Raw genomic sequence first — 20238 nt, 5'->3', positions numbered from 1 at the left:
TAGTGGGAAACTTTCTGCCAATCACCAGGAGAGGGGGCTCTTTACCAGGTAATGCCGTCAACGTTTTTACGAATATTATGGGGCGCCGTTTATGACTTTATTACGAAACCAACATATACTAGCGGGATGCCGCGCTTCGCGCGGCATCCCGCTAGATGAGGAGGATTGTAGTATACAAATGTTGTAAAAGGTAATGTGGGGGTAAGGGAGTTATTCTTACAGGTAATAATCATTTCGTAGGATTGGATTAGAAATTGTATTTATAATCGATATGGAAATTTGTCATTAATGTTGTATTTTGATAACAATTAATTGTTGAGCGTGCACAACTTAGTTGTGAAACGTTGCGACGCGTCGCCTCCCCTCCTCACCTTCTCTCTTGCGTTCTCCAACTAAAGGAATTGGTGTTTGTTTCTGGAACTGAGCTTTAATATTGGGGAAGGGTATACTTGGCATGATATGTAGGGTATTTCGTAATATTTTAGTGTTGATCGAGCGGGCCAACGCATTATCCGTAATGTGGAATATGTTTCGCCTCTTTACGCGTAGTTTTAATTCAATCGGCTTTTGTCATTGTATCAATTTTATCCACTGCACTGAGTATTTCCCAGCTAAGATGACTGTAAGGGTAACAATGCTTAGTCGACTAAAAATACAGCACGTACACTGCTCCAATGACACACTTATTTTATTGTGTTGAGCACATTTGGTATAATTCAGTTACACTTGGCAAAATGTACATCCTGAGTCCCGCCCAAACTGCTTTCATTATAGTTACGAACTTTGTGAAACATTTGCCTTGTTATTTTGAGGGTTTGTACGTCCAGTTTGGTTAGTTTATATGGAGATGGGCCAATCGGACAATGTATAGCACGCTGAATTTGGAATCAGCAGTGGTATTTGGTTCCCTTAGCAACCAATCCATAGTCACCGATAGCCACGGATTTGAGTGGTCTAAGTCTGGTCTCCCCCCTCAATAAAAATCAACGCTGCTAATAGCAGAGGAGATATCCGACTAAAAAGGCTTGTATGAAAGTGGCACCCTCTTTTAAAACAAACTCATAATCACAGCCACTAATAGCCGCGGAGTTTATCTGACTGAAAAGGAAGCTTCGAAGAAGTTCTGGTATACAGCAGATAAAAAAAACCGCGCCAGTTGGTATGGACTTTAACGACAAAGTCAATTTTTGCAAAATTGTATTGAAAATAAATAAATTTAATGATTGGTTGCTATAACTGTTGAATGATTTTGGCTTTGTTTCCAATAACGTGTACACGATTTTAAAATCTAAGGCCCCATTCATCGTGATTTATTGAGCGTACGTCCAACGACGCATACAAAGTTTTCGGAGCACCAAATAAAGCGAGTTTTCGGAACATGCTGATCTAATCTAATGTTTTTACCACTGCTTTTAAAGGAGTAACAGAGCGTCGGCCTCATTAACTTTTAGTTTATTCTCATATCAATTAATTCTCATGTAAACTTTCTGGTCAACATCCGCCGTGGCGCGCGCCCCGCGTGACGAAGTCCCCTGATAAGGGAGCGTCTCAAAAGTCGGAACGGTAGGAACGTTCTTTTTGGATCGCAAGAGTATCCCCGCCGCTTTTGTCCGTTCCACAGGACCGGTCTTTTGGAACGCTCCGCGTATACTCTGTCATGATGTTGCGATCCTACGGGCATATGCCCGCAGGAACGTTCTTTTGTGCTAGGAACGTGCCCGACTTTTGAGACGCTCCCTAAACATCCAATTTTATATGTTATCATAATTATCTGTGGAACCCTATACAAACTAAAATAGAAACGGTAATTTTATTGGTCTTTAATAACTACTCCTACATTCTCTCACTTAATTCACTTTCAGAAAAAAACATTTGCCTATTTATTTTGAGGGTTTGTAGGCCAGCTACCCCTACATCCTCTCACTTAATTCACTTTCACAAAATATTTGCCTTGTTGTTTTAAGGGTTTGTAGGCCAGTTTGGTTAATTTTGTATGGAGAAATTCGTAAAAAGTACCCGATTCAGCTGCACATGAAGGCTCTTTCGTTAACAAAACCCGACGGCCGATTGCTTAATACAAAACGGATTTGGCAAAATCTACATCCTGAGTCCTGACCAAACTGCGTTCTAACAATTTTGTTGCTTTAGAACTTTGAATGGAATGTTCGTTTACAGCTTCAAAACGGCCGTTGATGTTTTACAAAGTTCGTAACTATGAAAGCATACTATTCTTAAACGGTGATTTCATGTACTCTTTTGTAGGTTTAACTGGCAAAACCTATACAATTAATATGAAAAGAATCAGTAATGCATTTACTTTCTTTTTGAAAATGTTCCAACTTTTGCGTGTATACGTTCTGTGTGTGGGGGATGACATATGGACTGTACCACTAATGGTGCAGAGTTAAATGGAACAAATAAAGTTTCACAACAATGGGTTGCTGTTTGATACGTTTAAAAAATGCTGGAAAGTTGGGTAGGCCTACACGAGTGACTTAAAGGAACACGTTGCCTTGGATCGGTCGAGTTGGTCTTTGAAAAGCGTTTGTAACCGTTTTTTATAAAATGCATATGGGTAGAAAGATGTTGTAAAAGTAGAATACAATGATCCACACAAACATGCCTCGAAATTGCGTGGTTTTCCTTTTACCTCGTCGACTAACACGTCGGCCATTTATGGGGGTCAAAATTTTGACTCCCATAAATGGCCGACCATGTTAGTTCGCACAGTAGAAGGAAAACCACGCAATTTCGAGGCAAACTTGTGTGGATCATTGTATTCTACTTTTAAAACATCTTTCCAACCATATGCATTTTATAAAAAACGGTTACAAACGCTTTTGTTTTGACCAACTCGTCCGATCCAAGGCAACGTGTTCCTTTAAATGTAATAAACACACATGTAACAGATGCATGTATTAAAGCCTAATGTTTTTTATTTAACACGCGAAATTAAACCCCCTGTACAAAATGGTATATACACAATGCCATTTACCCCTCTGCGAAACATCAATGAGTCACTCTGGAATGTTAATGGGAGTCCGAGGTTGTCACCCCCTTAGACCAACAGGTGGCCCATATCAAAACCAGACAACCACAGAGGTGACTCTGTGTGCAGCCTACGGCTTCCCCCTTCGACCAACAGGTGGCCCATATCAAAACCAGACAACCACACATGTAAGGAGATATCGCTCGTGACTCGAGCCAATCAGACAACTCTTAAGAGGGAGTTCGGGTCAGGGTTTTGTAGACTTGCAACCCGACGTCTGAAACGACATAACTGTGTTGGATTCCACAAGGATGCCATGCCACTGGACCTTCTAATTTTCAATCCAAGATGGCGCGGGTTACGCTTTTAGTAGTATAGATAGAATGGAACCAATATATATAGAATGAAACCATAGAAATAGAACCCGGAGAACGCTGAGCTCGACCACCCTCTGTGTCGTCTGTGGACGCGGCGTATCAATACCGCGCAATACGCGCGTATGGCAAAATTATCATCGTGTGATACGCGCGTATGGCAAAATGGCAACATGTCAGCGCACAGAGACCATTTCTAGTGTTTTCATTGGTCAATGATGATGTCATTGTATGGCAAAATTGTATGGCAAAATATTTTGCCATACACGCGTTACGAAAATGGCGTGTGCGCGTCCATAAAAATGGTCTCACAACGAAACCGCACGCACAATGAGACACTCAGCGTTCTCCGGGTTCTATTTCTATGAATGAAACCAATATATATAGAACGAAATAAATATATGCAGGACGAAATAAAAATATATTGAACGAAATATGAAATATATAGGCCTAGAATGAAATAAATATATAGAACGAAATAAAATATATATAGAATGTAATAAAAATATATAGAACAAAATAAAATAATAGAATGAAATAAAAATATAGAGAACGAAATAAAAAATTATATAGAACGAAAATAAATATATAGAACGAAAAATATATATAGAACGAAATAAAATATATATAGAATGAAATATATATCTATATAACGAAATAATATTTGATATATAACGAAATAATAATATAAAAATAATATAGAACAAAACAGAAATATATGGGACGAAACATGAATATATAGATCGAATCAGAAATATATAGAACGAAACAAAAATATATAGATCGAAGTGCCCCCTTCGACGAATAAGGGCCAGGGGTTGTACAACATTAGCATAATAGCACGAACATTAGCATAGTAGCACGGCACGAACATTAGCATAGTAGCACGAACATAAGCATAAATAGCAGGAAGCGCCCCATAGAATATTTTTATTTTATTTATACTAGCGCTAAGGGTAGTTAAGTAAGGGTAACTACTTCGTCGACTAAAAATATAGCACGTACACTGCTATAATGACACACTTTATTGTGTTGAGCACATTGGGTATAATTCAAATATTGCCGACAATAGGCGGTCTTTGTCAAAGAGCCAATCAGACAATTGTATATCACGATGAATTTGGAACCAGCAGTGGTATTTGGTTCCCTCCGCAACAAATCCGAAGTCACCGATAGCCACGGATTTACTCGACTAAAGGATCGCAAGAGTCTGTTTCCCCCCCCCCCCCCCAACAATAATCACTGCTGCTAATCTGACTAAGGCTTGTATGAAAGTGGTATCCTCTCTTGCTATAATAATGATTTGCTGCTTTGTTTTCAATAACGTTCACACGATTTTAGAATCTTAGGCCCCCACCGTGATTTATCGAGCGTACGTCAAACGACGCATACAAAGTTGTCGGAGCACCAAATAAAGCGAGTTTTCGGAACATGCTGTGCAACAGATAATCTACTGTTTTTACTCCCGCTTTTGGGGAGTAACAGAGCGTCGGCCTCTCTCATATCAATTAATTCTCATGCAAACTTTCTGGTCAACATCCGCCAACATAACTACTCCTACGTCCTCTCACTTATTTCACTTTTAGAAAACATTTGCCTTGTTATTTTGAGGGTTTGTACGTCCAGTTTGGTTAATTTTGTATGGAGAAATTCGTGAAAATGTATAGTACCCGATTCAGTCGCACATGAGGGCTCAACCCGACGGCCGATTGCTTAATAAAACGGATTTGGCAAATGCACATCCTGCAGAGTCCTGACCAAATAATCTTGGCCCAAGACTATGGTGCTTGATTCTGGATAGAGTACTACGCGTGATTAAATCACCAAAGTGCGCCCGCCACGGTATGATCTAGTTACTTGGACGGCTTGAAATCTAGACTACACTCTGCACTTGCCGGTGTAGTAGATTTCAAGCCGTCCACGTAACTAAATATCATACCATGGCGGGCGTGCTTTGGCGATTCAATCGCGCGTAGTACACTATCCAGAATCAAGCACCATAGTCTTGGGCCAAGACTATGTCCGAAACGACGACTTCGGCTACAGCTATCCGTCTAGATCAGCGCGTCTACCAGTGTTGAAGAATAGGCAGACGTGCGCGATCTAGCCGTAGCTGTAGCCGAAGCCGCCGTTTCGGACACGGCCTTTATTGCACGGCTAATATCACTACCATGCGTCTTGTGTGTTCTATGTCACGCGCCAAGTTTGCTTGAAGATAAATACGTTATCACACGCGCGCTCGTGGAAATACGAAAAATATAGCGCGTCTGCGTCCCATATCCAACTCGGCCTTCGGCCTCGTTGGATATGGGACGCAGAAGTGCTATATTTTTCCGTATTCCACTCGCGCTTGTGTGATAACTTATAATGTAAGGAGATATCGCTCAATCCAGCCAATCAGACAACTCGTAGTAAGAGGGCGTTCGGGTCAGGGTTTTGTAGACTTGCAACCTGACGTCTGAAACGACACAACCGTGTTGAATTCCACAAGGATGCCATACCACTGGACCTTCTAATTTTAGGCCGTGTCCGAAACGGCTACTTCGGCTACAGCTACGGCTAGATCGCGCGCGTCTGCCTATTCTTCAACACTGGTAGTCGCGCTGATCTAGACGTAGCTGTAGCCGAAGTCGTCGTTTCGGACACGGCCTTCGGACGCTTGTTATCCTAGGAACTCGTGTCCAGGATCCTGTTCCAGGATCCTGTTCCCACTGCGTTTATACTGCACACCATAGTTCGGCCGTGTCCGAAACGACAACTTCGGCTACAGCTACGTCTAGATCAGCGCGTCTACCAGTGTTGAAGAATAGGCAGACGCGCGCGATCTAGCCATAGCTGTAGCCGAAGTTGCCGTTTCGGACACGGCCTGTGATGGCGCGGGTTACGGCTTTAATAGTGGGTGCGTTCGTTTAGCTTCCCTGGGTCGACCCCGGTGTGTAGCGGGATTTTTTTTCCAGGACGATTGTGGGTATATATCTGCCGTTCGTCCTGCAAAAGAAAACACCACACACCGGGGTCGACCCAGGGAAGCTAAACGAACGCACCCAGTATAGATATGACACTGTCCATGGCACTGTCACACTTCGAGGCTCGTGAATAACGCCAGGGCCTGCCTCCAGACCGGTCTCTCCCCTAGCGTTATTCATTTCAAGAGCCTTGAATCGCAGTGAGGTCAGATATTCAGGGTAGGGTGCAATGCTTAAATGAACTGCCTTCAGTGGTATATGCTAAATATTCAGAAGTCTCTCGTGAGCCTCTTGAAAATTAATCAGATACATCGCAGACAACCTAACTTCAGATTCTAGAAAAATAACATCCCGAAAACTCAGCACGACGCTTGTTATCCTAGGAACTCGTGTCCAGGATCCTGTTCCCACTGCGTTTATACTGCACACCATAGTTTGGCATTGTGTTATGAAAAACAAAATACTTCAATATTCTTCTCCGGCCTATTCCTACAACAGCAAAGGTCGTTCGAATCCCACACCCGTATAAGGACACTTACGCGGCGACTTTTTTTTAACGCTGCGACTAGTATCAAGTAATGACTTTTATTTACTTTTATTATTTATTTTAAATCTTGAGACATTAGGCCTACAATATAAGTCGCATCAGGGGCTGTCAACTTAAAACAAAAGTATAAAACTGTCATCAAAAGATGTGTGAAAACAGACCCCTGTGGCCCCTGCCAACGATACAAATATAATTCTACAATATAAAAAGGAGATTTCACTGAAACATTTTAAAATCACACAATAAAACATTAAAACAAAAGCAAAACCAGATTATGCTCTGTGGTACAATCTTAGGCCAATAAGAGGCATACAGAACGGAACAGAACATCTGTAAAATGTGAGCAGCAGTAGAACCTTCTAGGTTGACAGCATCTTCAAGTGCGGATCTATGAACCAAGTTTTAGGGGGAATATTTAGGGGGGAAATTTTGTTTTATCTTTCTTGTCCTTTTCCCTCTAATAGCGAGTATCGTAGCGTCATACGTTATCGACCCTCATATGTTTTCGAACCCCAACTTTGATTACCGTTTACCGCGAGATTGTGCAAGCTGCACTGGTGACAGAAGCTATGCAGTTTACTCACGGTCTGTATTTTCATCAGGCTTAATCATGCTAGTGTGACAGGGCTAAGTAATAACCATTTTTAAATGTCCATTGTTGAGGGTAACACAAAGAAAACTACAATACATTAATTGGTATATAACCATTTGTTTATTTTAGTTTTCCCCCCTGGATAAACACTTTCTCTTTTTAGCCCCCCCCCCCCCCCCCCCCTCTGGTTAAGTAACACCTTGATGCACTCTCTAATTAGAACTTTCTAGAACAATAAAACATGTGCTAAAACTTTCCTAATGCAAGCCACACACTCAGTATGCAGACCGGCAGTAAAGAGTGAACACCACACAAAGTTCTGCTCTTGCTTCAATTTCATCTGCCCCTTGCTTGGTCTGTTGTGGATTTGGTTTTCAAAGCTATTGTGATTTAGTTTGTAACTCGCTTTGATACTGTGTTGGTTTTTGTTTGTTTAGGTTTTCATATTTTGTTTTTTTTATTACTAGCCTATCCTACAGTTAAATTCTGCTGGGTTTATATTAGTTTGTGATTCAATTCAAGGCCACGGTTTATTTCAACATTGTCACTCAGGGAGTATAGTCAACTCATTAGTTTTCACAAGTGTTCTTGATCTGAAAACAGATATATAAATTGTTGAATCTATCTTAAGAAGGCTTTCCAGTTAAACTTATTGCAGTTGTGTGGTTTCTTCTCCATATTTCTATGTGAGTTTTTGAGTGGACCAAATAAATACGATTTTTCCTTGTTCCTAAAAGTCAGTGGTCATTGTTTCTTTCTTTTTTTATCAAATTGATTTACACTTCTCATTGCAAGCGAGTTCCCCAAAGCGTTTATTTTTAGAAGTTCAATTTTATTTAGTAAATCTCTAAGTGTTCCATTTTCCCAGGTTACACTAAGAATAAAGTTTCCTGTCGTTGGTTATGCTCAAACATTTATAAAATGATTGATTTTTGGTAAAAATCACTAGTGCATTATTATGCCAACATTCAAATGAGTCAAAGAAACATCATCCAACTTTGAAAGTTCAAAACAAAATTACTATCTGCTAGATTGAGTTTCATTCTGCATTAATCACTAGATGGATCACGTGAGGTGGTTACTATTTGGGATTCTATGTTGTGCCAATATGGGGAAAAAATTAAAATATTTTAAGTGAAAATGACAAAAACTGTTTTTTTTTTAATTGCATAATAATATTGGTTTCTTATCTTCTGAAACCAAACATTACTGGTTTGAAATGGGGGAAACGGATTGTTATGAAGTGTGTGTGCTTCAAGGGGGGTTGGGTGTTTTACTTTCATGCATTATGATGTCTCTGTCTTTTAATTGCATAATAATAACTACTTTAAAGAGAAAATATCATAGATTGGTTTCTTATCTCCTGAAACCAAACATTACTGGTCTGAAATGGGGGAAACGGATTGTTATGAAGTGTGTGTGCTTCAAGGGGGGTTGGGTGTTTTACTTTCATGCCTTATGATGTCTCTGGATTCTAATATAGTAGCCAATCAATCAATCAATCAATCAATCAATCAGAGATAATTTATATAGCGCCAAAATCAACCAAAGTTGTTCAAAGGCGCTCAAGACAGTTGGATGAAGTTAATGTTGATACACTTGTTGGAATAGAAAACATTTGAGGAGTTTCTTGAAAATGAGAACAGTGTTTAATAACATCCTTGATGTGGTTAGGGAGACTGTTCCATTCCTTTGGTCCAAAACAGGAGAGTGAGCGATCTGCAAATGACACAGCATGGGTTCTGGGCATAATAAACTGATTAGAAGATGTGGATGATCTAAGCTGCAGTGCGTTGTGGTTGCAGAGTAAGTCAGATATGTAGGATGGCGACTGTTTATGGAGAGCTTTGTACACAAGAAGAAGAACTTTGAATTTGATACGCTGTTGTATAGGGAGCCAGTGAAGAGCAGTGAGTTCAGATGTGATGGAGTCGTACTTCTTGCGCTTGACAATGACATGAACAGAGGTGCGTTGGACATTCTGGATGCCTTAGGACAAAAATGTTATTAAATTGAATATCATTGTTGATTTATTTTGCACACCATACTAGCTTCTGAATATTCAATAAAATACCAACCAATGAAAGGTGTGAAAACATATGACGTTGCTCCAATGTCGTGCATGCATTAAGCACTGTTAATGGCGGACTGTCTCTCGCAACGTAAATCAAAAATTTAAAAATTTCAACACACCATGAAGTGTAAGCGTTATTGTTAAAAAATTTGATAGATGATTTAAAAAAAAACATTCAGTTTTTGATTGTGAACAATTTTCCTGTTATCCTACTGAAAACACATGACACCAGGATATGTAGTTCTCACTCTAGTCTTAGTTTAGGCCTACTCGAATTTTTAATTATAGGAGCGACTCTTGTTTTATATTTAAGTTAATATATTGTCAGTTTCTCAATGCACCTGAATCCAATACAATTTCTCGTCCGAGCTTTTGTTTAGAAATAATGTCATTATCATAATAAAATTATTAGGGCATTTGATCGACAAAAATGTAAAGTATTATTAGTTTGCTTTATTTGCATTTCAATCAGAAACGTTTTTATACTTTTATCAAACTATCGATCGTCATGTTTCCCCCTCATTTTTATTCTCAATTTACAACTTCAACTGACAGACTCAAACCCGACCAAGTGCACATTAATTTACCCGTTTGAAGGAATTGATGGTGTTGTTACCGCAAACCTTTCCATATCGTATTTCCACCATGCAAAGTTTTCAAATCCTACTTAAACGCAGTGGACACTATTGGTAATTACTCAAAATAGTTATTAGCATAAAACCTTACTTGGTAATGAGTAATGAGGTTGATAGTATAAATTGTGAGAAACGGCTCTCTCTGAAGTGACTTAGTGTTCGAGAAAGGAGTAATTTTCCACGAATTTGATTTCGAGACCTCAAGTTTAGAATTTGAGATCTCGAAATCAAGCATCTGAAAGCACACAACTTCGTGTTACAAGAGGTTTTTTCCCATTATTATCTTCAACTTTGATGACCAATTGAGCTCAAATTTGCACAGGTTTGTTATTTTATGCATACTTATGTTGAGATACAACAAGTGAGAAGACGGGTCTTTGACAAGTACTATATAGTGTAAACTAGATTTTTTTGAGTGAATGGTGTTTGAGTATCACCCTAACGGAAAAAAGTTTAACTTTTACTTTTAATGGTCAGGAACCATGACAAAAATGTAAAACGTTTCCTATAAAACACATAAGAATTGATCACGTATTATATTGTCGGGATCATTTGAGCACTTTATCTATTCACTGCTACTAATAATTGGCGGACTTTTTCGAGCAATGGCTCAAATGAAAGCTTGTAACTTTCTAGACCCGCATCAAAATACTAAATGAATTTTAAATCAAAAATGTTGAGTCAAATCGGCAAAAAATCTGATATAGTCTCTTGCAAAAGAAAAACACTTGTCGTTCTTGAGTAGAATGGAATTGCTCGTATACACTCGATTAATATTTTTAGACAAACAAATTGTTGGACGTTAGTGTTGCTCACTTCTTGGGTGAAGTGCTCCACCTTTTTTCACCATCATCTCACGCAGATGTCAATGTCAACCAACTTCATCTACTTATCATCAGCACAAACGGAAACCGGTCACATGATCTACTCTACTCAAGATTGGCAGCCCATCCATCCTATATACCCGATCCTCACCACGTCACCACGTACAAACAACACAGTCAAAACACTAAAAGGCTAGGCAGCTCATCCACAGCATCATCATCACACACAGCAGACAGGCTGCCCTATACTACACGTATGTACATGTACGTAGTGCCAGGTTGACGGTGGGAAAGTCGTCAGTGCAGTAATAAGTTGAACATGTTTTTTGTACGTTCAACGTGTACAGTGCGACTTATGTACATTACATGTAGGATGCGCCGAGGAGATGGAGCTTGAGATCTTGATGATGATATCCGTGCCGCCAACAAGAATAACTATCAACATTATGTAGCTAGAAACAATTGCAATATAAACTGGAATCTGCAGGAACTAATGGCTCGGTCACCGGGGCCTGACCGGGTTGAACAAAGAGTGAATCTGTTGTCGTTATTAAGGCCAATAATGGGGCCGCAACCGGGAAACGGGGACCCCATACCCGACAACAACGGCGATCGTAGCGGTGAGTACGATCATATGGAAAAATGGCTGGACTCGCATCCAGAATTCTCGCACGATTACTTTGCACGTAAGGCCACCCGTAGCATGATCGACGGATGGTACATTGCTCGAGCTGTTTCTCAAACCACTAAACCCCCAGTAGCTGAGTCTCCGCATTCACCTAGTAGCTCCTCTGGAAGTAACACTCCAGTGCGAAAGGTTTCTGCATCCGAATTTGAAGTTCAGGGTTCTGGTGGTTCACTTGGTAGAATGATATCTACTGTCGATGGGGCTCCAAGCTTCCTCGGCACAAGCCATCTTCACCTCCAAGGCAATTCCAGATCGTCACCAACACGATCACGGAAGTCCATCAGCGAGCTTAAGCAACTGGACGATAGGGCAGTGCTCATGGAACTAGTTAAAGATATTGCTAATGACCTTGACTTGAACTCATTGTGCCACAAAATTCTTCAAAATGTGTTGATCCTTACCAAGGCTGACCGGGGATCACTCTTTCTCGTTTATGGAAAAGGAACAGAACAGTGTTATCTAGGCTCAAAGTTATTTGATGTGACAAGCGAATCTACTGTAGAAGTGGCTGGAAAGGAAGAAGTACGAGTGTCTTGGGGGAAAGGAATAATTGGATATGTTGCTAAAACAGGAGAGGCAGTTAACATTGCCAATGCTTACGAGGTAAAAATAAATGTACATGTACTGATACAAAGTCCTACATGTATTGACTGCTTTTGAGTGCTATAATGGTTAAAGCTGTGACTCGACCTTGCCTCGTCCTATATTCCCAAGGGTCAAGGCAAAGCCGAGGGAGAATAGAAATAAGTCTGAGTTTTTTTCATGATCATGCGTACATGTTTGTTTTGAAACATCCCAAACACCTACATTTTACCTTTCGTTGCGTCATACGTTATCGACCCTCATATGTTTTCGAACCCCAACTTTGATTCCCGTTTACCGCGAGATTGTGCAAGCTGCACCGGTGACAGAAGCTATGCAGTTTACTCACGGTCTGTATTTTCATCAGGCTTAATCAAGCTGAGAATAAAGTTTCCTGTCGTTGGTTTTTTGTATGCTCAAACGATTGAATGATTTTGGGTACAAATCACTAGTGCATTATTATGCCAACATTCAAATGAGTCAAAGAAACATCATCCAACCTCGAAAGTTCAAAACAAAATGACTATCTGCTAGATTGAGTTTCATTCTGCTTTAGTCACTAGATGGATCACGTGAGGTGGTTACTGTTTGGGATTCTATGGTGTGCCAATATGGGGAAAAATTAAAATACTTTAAAACAATTTTTATTTTATTAACTGCATACTGTAATAAATTCCGATAGGCGTAATATTATGTCTACATTAAAGAGAAAATATCATAGATTGGTTTCTTATCACCTAAAACCAAACATTACTGGTCTTGAATGGGGGAAAACGAATTGTTATGAAGTGTCTGTGTGTTTTAAGGGGGGTGGGTTGTCTTACTTTCATGCCTTATGATATCTCTGGATTCTAATATAGTAGCCATTTATAATGCCTTAGGACAAAAATGTAATTAATTTTTTAATAGTAATTGAATAATATTTTGGATTTATTTTGCACGCCATACTAGCTTCGAATATTCAATAAAATACCAACCAATGAAAGGTGTGAAAACATGACGTTGCTCCAATGTCGTGCATGCATATAAGCACTGTTAATGGCGGACTATCTCTCGCAACGTAAAACCAAAACTTAAAAAATTTCAACACACCATGAAGTGTTAATGTTATTGTTAAAAAATTGGATAGATGAATTGAAAAAAAAAACATTCAGTTTTTGATTGTGAACAATTTTCCTGTTATCCTACTGAAAACACATGACACCAGGATACTGTACAGACATCAACATGAGCCTGTTCTGTACCAAGACTCGGAGAGCTGCTGTTGCAACAGATTGGTGCCATTAGTTTACTACACATGATGTTTAATGCATGTAGGCCCTATCTGTTTGTGCGGCTTTCTAGTGAAAATGTGATGTAAGGGTTGTTATAGTTAGGAATTAACATTGTGATGTTTGTTTCTTCACAGTGTGGTAATGACCTTGGTTGGTGACTGACCAGGGGCTGATTTCACAAAGAGCTACAGATTGATTATAACTGCAAATCAATCGCAGTTGCTAAGTAAAGTTTGATGTCACAATACAAATCACTAGGGTAATACTTACAATTTGTCTTGCAATTAATTGTAGGCCCTATAGGCCTAATATTGCTTTGTGAAATAGGCCCCAGGTCCTCAATATAATGTGGTTATGGAGTGGTTGCTATTTAGGGAATAACATATCAGTGCGAGGACCCTGTCTTTACTCCGTGGTATGACTTGGTTGGTGGCTGGTTCTGTTTACGGACCGAGCCAGAGGTGAGGTCTGTTAACAGTCCAGCCACGGTGATCTTAACGGACCTTAACACGGCCAGCCACCAACCAAGGTCATTACCGCGCAGTGAAGACCGGGTCCAAACACTGTTATTCTCGATATTAACCAATTAAACGACTAAAATTGTCAAAAGTTTGTGACTTTTCTCTCGGCGATACTTCCAGACATGTTCAGGGGCCATATTTGAGCTTTTGATGGCTCCAATTTCTTTCGTGCGTTAATCACTACTGATCTTTGAGATAATGGTCTGGTTCAGCGCCTTTACTGGGGTCAAAGGAGGCAAATGATCATGGACGATAGCTGTTCTTTGTGCGTTAAAACGCGCGCATGAATTCAGCGTCCAGGTAGGATATTGCTGGAAACAACACCCTTTTATGGACAAATGAGTGTACACGCGCGAATATTATTAATTGTTAACATGTTATTATTCTTTTTTTTTTTGGGGGGGGGGGGGGGCAAATGAAAGAAATAACACACCGGTGCAAAAATATAAGCTTTTAAGAAATAAGGTTACCTTTCTTCTTAACAAAGCTCGCTGCAATTTTTGCAAAGACTTTATCGAAAGTAATAGTTCCGACCAGATGAAATTATCTAAAGCATCTAAAAAGCTACTTGGGCATAGTGTTGACGTCCTCTATCCACCTTTTAAAGATAAACTTACTCTTGCTAATGATATGGGTACCTTTTTTGTGAAGAAAATATCTACAAGGCTATTCATGCTAAACTTGATGACTTAGAAGTTTCAACCTCTGTTGACAGACCATTTTCTTTTACACCTGAAACAATGTCCAGTAATATCCTGTTTGATAGTTTCATACCATTAACTGAGTCACAGGTAAAACAGCTTGTTGTCAATTCTTCTAAGGGATCATGCGCTCTGGATCCCATGCCTACTAACCTTGTGGGTGAGTGCCTTGATGTTTTGCTTCCAGTAACTACCAACATTATAAACTCATCATTAGTTTCTGGTACATTTCCTACTGACTGGAAAGAAGCTTATATGCCCTTTATTAAAGAAACCCAATCTTGACATGAAATTAGAAAACTACCGCCCAATCAGTAACTTAATAATAAATAATAATAGCTAATTCTTATATAGCGCATTTCATACCTGAAAGAAATACCAATGCGCTTTACAAAAAACAAAAGGCAAACAAAAATTAAGCAACCAATTAACAATAAATACACTAACAATAAGCAAACAAAAGGATTAAACTGAACAGTAGGCAATAGAAAACAAATGGAATTTGAGCTGAGTTTTGAATTGTAAGTTACAATTTATTTCTAAATTAACTGAGAGGGCTGTTTGTGACCAACTTTATAGTCATACATGTATACATGTATGTCAAAGCACTCCATGTTTCTGGTTCTCCAATCATCTTACCTGAAGCATCACAGTACAGACACTGCTCTTATTAAGGTTTAAAATTATTTACTGATGAGGATGAATTCCCAACATGTTATTCTGCTCGTCCTTTTAGACCTGAGTGCAGTGTTCGATACTTTTGATCATGTAATTCTGTTGAAACGTCTTCAGTCTAAATGTGGAGTCACTGGCAAGGCCCTTGATTGGTTTTCGTCCTATTTGTCAGATAGAAGTCAACGTGTATCCATTCAAGGTACCTTATCAGAGAAGTAAACATCAACTGTGGTGTTCCTCAGGGATCCTGCTTAGGACCATTCCTGTTTATTGTCTATGCCTCTAAATTGTTTGGCATCATTGAGCACCATCTGCCTGATGTTCACTGCTATGCCGATGACACACAGCTGTATCTATCTTTTAGACCCGACGACGACAAATCTTGTCAAGCTGCTGTGACTATAATCGAAGATTGCATAAAGGACATCAAGCAATGGATGTTACATGACCAGCTTCTAATTAATGATGCTAAAAGTGAATTTTTGATCATCGGATCAAAACAGCAGTTGAAGAAAATTAATTTTTCTGATATTATTATTGGTGAAGCTACACTGTACTGTTTTTCCCACAACATGTGTTTGTAATTTGGGGTCTTGGTTCGATTCTGAACTTACAATGAAGACCCACATCAATAAAGCTTGCTCTGCTGCCTTTTTTCATACTTCATAACATCAAACGCATTAGTCAGTTCCTTACACAAGACTCTTTTAAAATGAATTCATTTGTGACCAGTCATCTTGATTATAGCCTTGATCAAGGCGGTACACCCAGCCGCGACCTGCAAAATCCCAGTCCCCATCACTGAATTCCGCCAGCGCACCCCCATAACACAGTGCATATACGTGTACAGCTTTTTGTACGGTACACACATACGTACTGTACATTGTACATTACCATCTGTATGGGATGGTACACGTACACGTACTGTAGCACCTTGATGGTTTTGTATCTGCCAAAATTTAGGGCGGAGCTCATTATGCTAGTGTTTACAACCCGTTCTCATTGGTTGTTGGTTGACCTATAAACTCTCGCTGCGATGTCAATCACAACGTTCTGCAAGCACTCTGCAAGCACTCGCACGTGCTTGTCGTGCATGTTGTATGCAAAAAATGGTAATGGAACTACAGAAGCTTTCAACAAGATAAAACAACCAAGTTTAATGCATCAATCATGGATTTAGAAATGGAAGGAAGACAAATACACCATACAGTGTGTGAAATGTGTTCGAGAAAGGTTAAAAAAGTATCCATGTGTCATGGGTTTCCGGCAAGATGGCTACTTGGTTAGAATTCTTAGATGTTGGGCATATGACAGTACAACACACGTCCCCATCCCTTAAAGCACAAACACTTAATAACATTCTGTTTTTCCCATTTCAGACCAGTACATGGTAGATGAGATAAGAAACCCAGCTGTTTATTTTGTCTTTAATGTAGACTTATTATTTGTTACGTTTCTCGCGGTAAATCAAAGTTGGGGATCGAAAATAAATTATGTGTTGGTCGAAAACATACCAGACGGTAGAAGATGGCGTGTGAAAAACAAGATCAATTTCATAAACTAACTCTTGCCATACTACTACACTTCAACGTTACTTTTATAGTAAAGCAGCTTCCAATTCACGGACAAATCTACCAGCTACATACTTAAATACTTATGATGCTAGTCCTTGTGTAATAATGAAATGCAAGACAATGGGGCCAAGGAACCCCTCCTCTCTTCTACATGTAAGTTGTTCAACACCGTACTGACCAAGCAAGGCTTGTCCGGCTCACCGGTGTAGCCTTATATCGTCAGGCAGCGCATTCAGACCCTTACATCATAGCGACACCACGCTCCCGACACTTCTATAAAAAGCACGTGTACAGTACATGTCCATACAGCTAGCGTACAGCGTACACACAATGTATACATACACACATGGACATGGCATGATTGCTAGCAGTAATACGTTGTCATTCTCAATCGTGCCTGTGATTGGCCAATGTTTAGAATGACAAGCCCACATCATGCATGCCCTTTTATCGGAATTCCGATAAAACTGTGCAAGCCCATCAAGTTTGACCCACGTGTACGAGTTAGTTTAGAATTTTAGCATAGATAGGGTTAGAGGTGTCTGTCTCCTGAAAAGGTCAAAACATTACTGATGCCAGCAGGGATAGGCCTATGTAATAAGTAACTATTACTTAGTTCACTGTTGGCGGGACAGATGTATCCCCATACTTCTGTTTGGGCACTGGCCTGGTGACCAGTCTTTTTTCTTTGTCCTTTTCTTCCACTCTCTACTCTTTTTGTTCTGCACCTTTGATCATTTTGTATTGGGGCGCAATATAAATTTTAAATATTATATTATTATTATTATTTTTATTAAGGCTTGGGAAAGTTAGAATAAATTGAAGGCCCACGAAATGTAATCAACACGGACACGCATATAACAAAGAACAGTTAGTAAAGTAGGCTTACCGAATATTTTATTGTTGGCTTACTCGGGGGTAGCCACAACTCATGTTTAGGCTATAGCCACAAAATCAAATGAAATACATGCCTTAACAAGCATTATAACACACCTCTTGCTTTTTCTGTATTCTGGTTGGCTAAAACACGGTCACGTGGGATGAACTAATATAGTCTAGTGATCGCGCGTGTGCATTTGCGGGAACTAGTTCCCGAGCGGGCACTAGTCTTTGAAAATAGTGCCTGGTTGGAGCGCCCTCTCTTGACTTGAACCGTGAACAGCAACTACAAAACTTCCTTTCTTTTCCAGATTTCTGTTCTTATTTCACAAATAAAACACATATTGACTGGCATAATTCGGTAACTAGGTAGTAGGGGACCAGAAGAGTGACCAGAAGAGGGGCCTATTTCCTAGGTCGCTCTTCTGGTCACTCAAAGTCTCTCGCGGGGGAATAGACGTACATGTACACTAGTTACCTCATTGCCAGTCAATACGTGTATACTAAATTCATGTGTGATTAGAATATCTCGATTCCATCACTTTTAAAAATAGTATAAATTCAACATGAATGTTCAGACTTAAGTTGTGTTTTTGATCAGAGTATTTATGTGCAAAAATAACTTGTTAGAATATAGGGGTGTCGGAACATGGTGTCGGAATGTAGGTTTTAGTTGTCGAAACATCTTTGAAGGGTGTCGGAATAGTGGTGTCGGTGTCAGAACATAGGGCTATTGAATATTATAAGCTGAGTTGTTGGAACATACGTAGGCTGAGATTTCTGAACATAGGGGTGTCGGAACATAGGGGTGTCAGAATATAGGGTCGTCAGAATATATATATGTAGGGGTGTAGGAATATAGGGGTGTCGGAACATAGGGGTGTCAGAATATAGGGTCGTCAGAATATAGGGTCGTCAGAATATAGGGTCGTCAGAATATAGGGTCGTCAGAATATATATATGTAGGGGTGTAGGAATATAGGGGTGTTGGAACTAAAGGGCTATTGAATATGGGCTGAGTTGTCGGAATATACATGTAGGCTGAGTTGTCGGTTAAACCAATGGTCCGAGTTGAACACCTTTTTAAAGCCATTACACATGTATACTTTCGCCACAGAAGAAAAAGGTTTACAGATTTACAAATAACTTACAGGGTTTACAGAAGGTAATGGTGAAAGACTTCTCTTGAAATATTATTCCATGAAATGCTTGACTTTTCGAGAAAACATTAAAACAATTATCAATTCTCGTTGTCGAGAATTACAAATTTATTTTAAACACATGTCATGACACGGCGAAACGTGCAGAAACAAGGGTGGGTTTTCCCCGTTATTTTTTCCCGACTCTGGTGACCAATTGAGCCTATATTTTCACAGGTTTGTTTATTTTTTTTAAGTTGTGATACACGGCGTGTGGGCCTTTGGACTATACTGTTTACCGTAAGTGTCCAATGGCTTTAAAACAATATCCCTAGTAACAAACATTAAACCTTGTATTTTTTGTTCTGATGTTATTTTTACAGGCTCTCTTTTAAAAGCTGTTGTAATGGCTTCTAAAATCTGTTACTCATATTAAATTAGCTGTTTCGTAGCACAGTGCAGCGAAACAGTTCTTGTTTTTGTGAAAGTTTTTATTTTAATTCTTTTTATTGTACTTTTTAGACAGGAAGTCATTGAAATAACGCATGTTTCGTTCTTAGCACTTGTTTGCAATGTTCCCAGTAAGCAATTGCACTGAAACTTTCACTTCAGTTATGCAAAAGACATTGCTGCAAGGTTCTGCTGCATATTATACTGACGTATGATGACGACGTCATCACCTGTAACATGACGTCATCTTAAAGGTTTTTATTTAAAATATTTGAACCTCAGTTGTACCTCAACCAATTGGAGTGTTGCGATCTCTAAAAATCTGGTGCCGCTATTCTTATTCCAATGCCTTCACAATCATCTCTGCACAAGTTCGTGCTACGTAAATATTCACAGTCAACTCGCTTGTGTTCGTGCTGGGGTGTGGTTTCGTCGTTTACCACGCCGTCAACGATCAATTTACAAGAAGCACAGTTCATAATTAAGCACGCGGTTCCGATCATTACGTCTTTGGCCAAGATAGTTCCAAATGATAGCGGCGAATTCACACGCATTTTCGTATATATTACTTTAGTTACCATTCTCATCTTTACGGTCCCATGAATCGTAGCAAACGACCAGCGCTTATCGACAGAAACATCTGCGGGTGCATTTCCTAGTACAGTGTATAAAGAACTAGATATTATATGTCTGTGGTTACGTCACAGAAAGTGCATTGCGTTCAAGTGCTTTCTCAACCAAACGGCATACGGCA

The 20238-nt window shown here is 39.6% G+C and overlaps 1 protein-coding gene and 1 pseudogene across 2 annotated transcripts in view; one reads left to right on the top strand and one right to left on the bottom strand.

The window, feature by feature from the left end:
* Nucleotides 1–8801: 8801 nt before the first annotated feature.
* Nucleotides 8802–11446, bottom strand: LOC139953061 (uncharacterized; annotated as a pseudogene).
* LOC139953059 (dual 3',5'-cyclic-AMP and -GMP phosphodiesterase 11-like) overlaps nucleotides 11200–20238 on the top strand; it is a 151103-nt gene continuing 142064 nt past the window's right edge. For both annotated transcript variants that reach the window (XM_071952463.1, XM_071952462.1), the window contains exon 1: nucleotides 11200–12292. In XM_071952463.1, coding sequence (XP_071808564.1) covers nucleotides 11495–12292 — 798 coding nt within the window. In that variant the 5' untranslated portion in view covers nucleotides 11200–11494. The remainder of the gene's footprint in view (nucleotides 12293–20238) is intronic.

The sequence above is a fragment of the Asterias amurensis genome, chromosome 21, assembly GCF_032118995.1.
Source record: "Asterias amurensis chromosome 21, ASM3211899v1".
In the NCBI taxonomy this organism is placed as follows: domain Eukaryota; kingdom Metazoa; phylum Echinodermata; class Asteroidea; order Forcipulatida; family Asteriidae; genus Asterias; species Asterias amurensis.
This window is presented reverse-complemented; position numbering and strand designations above follow the sequence as displayed.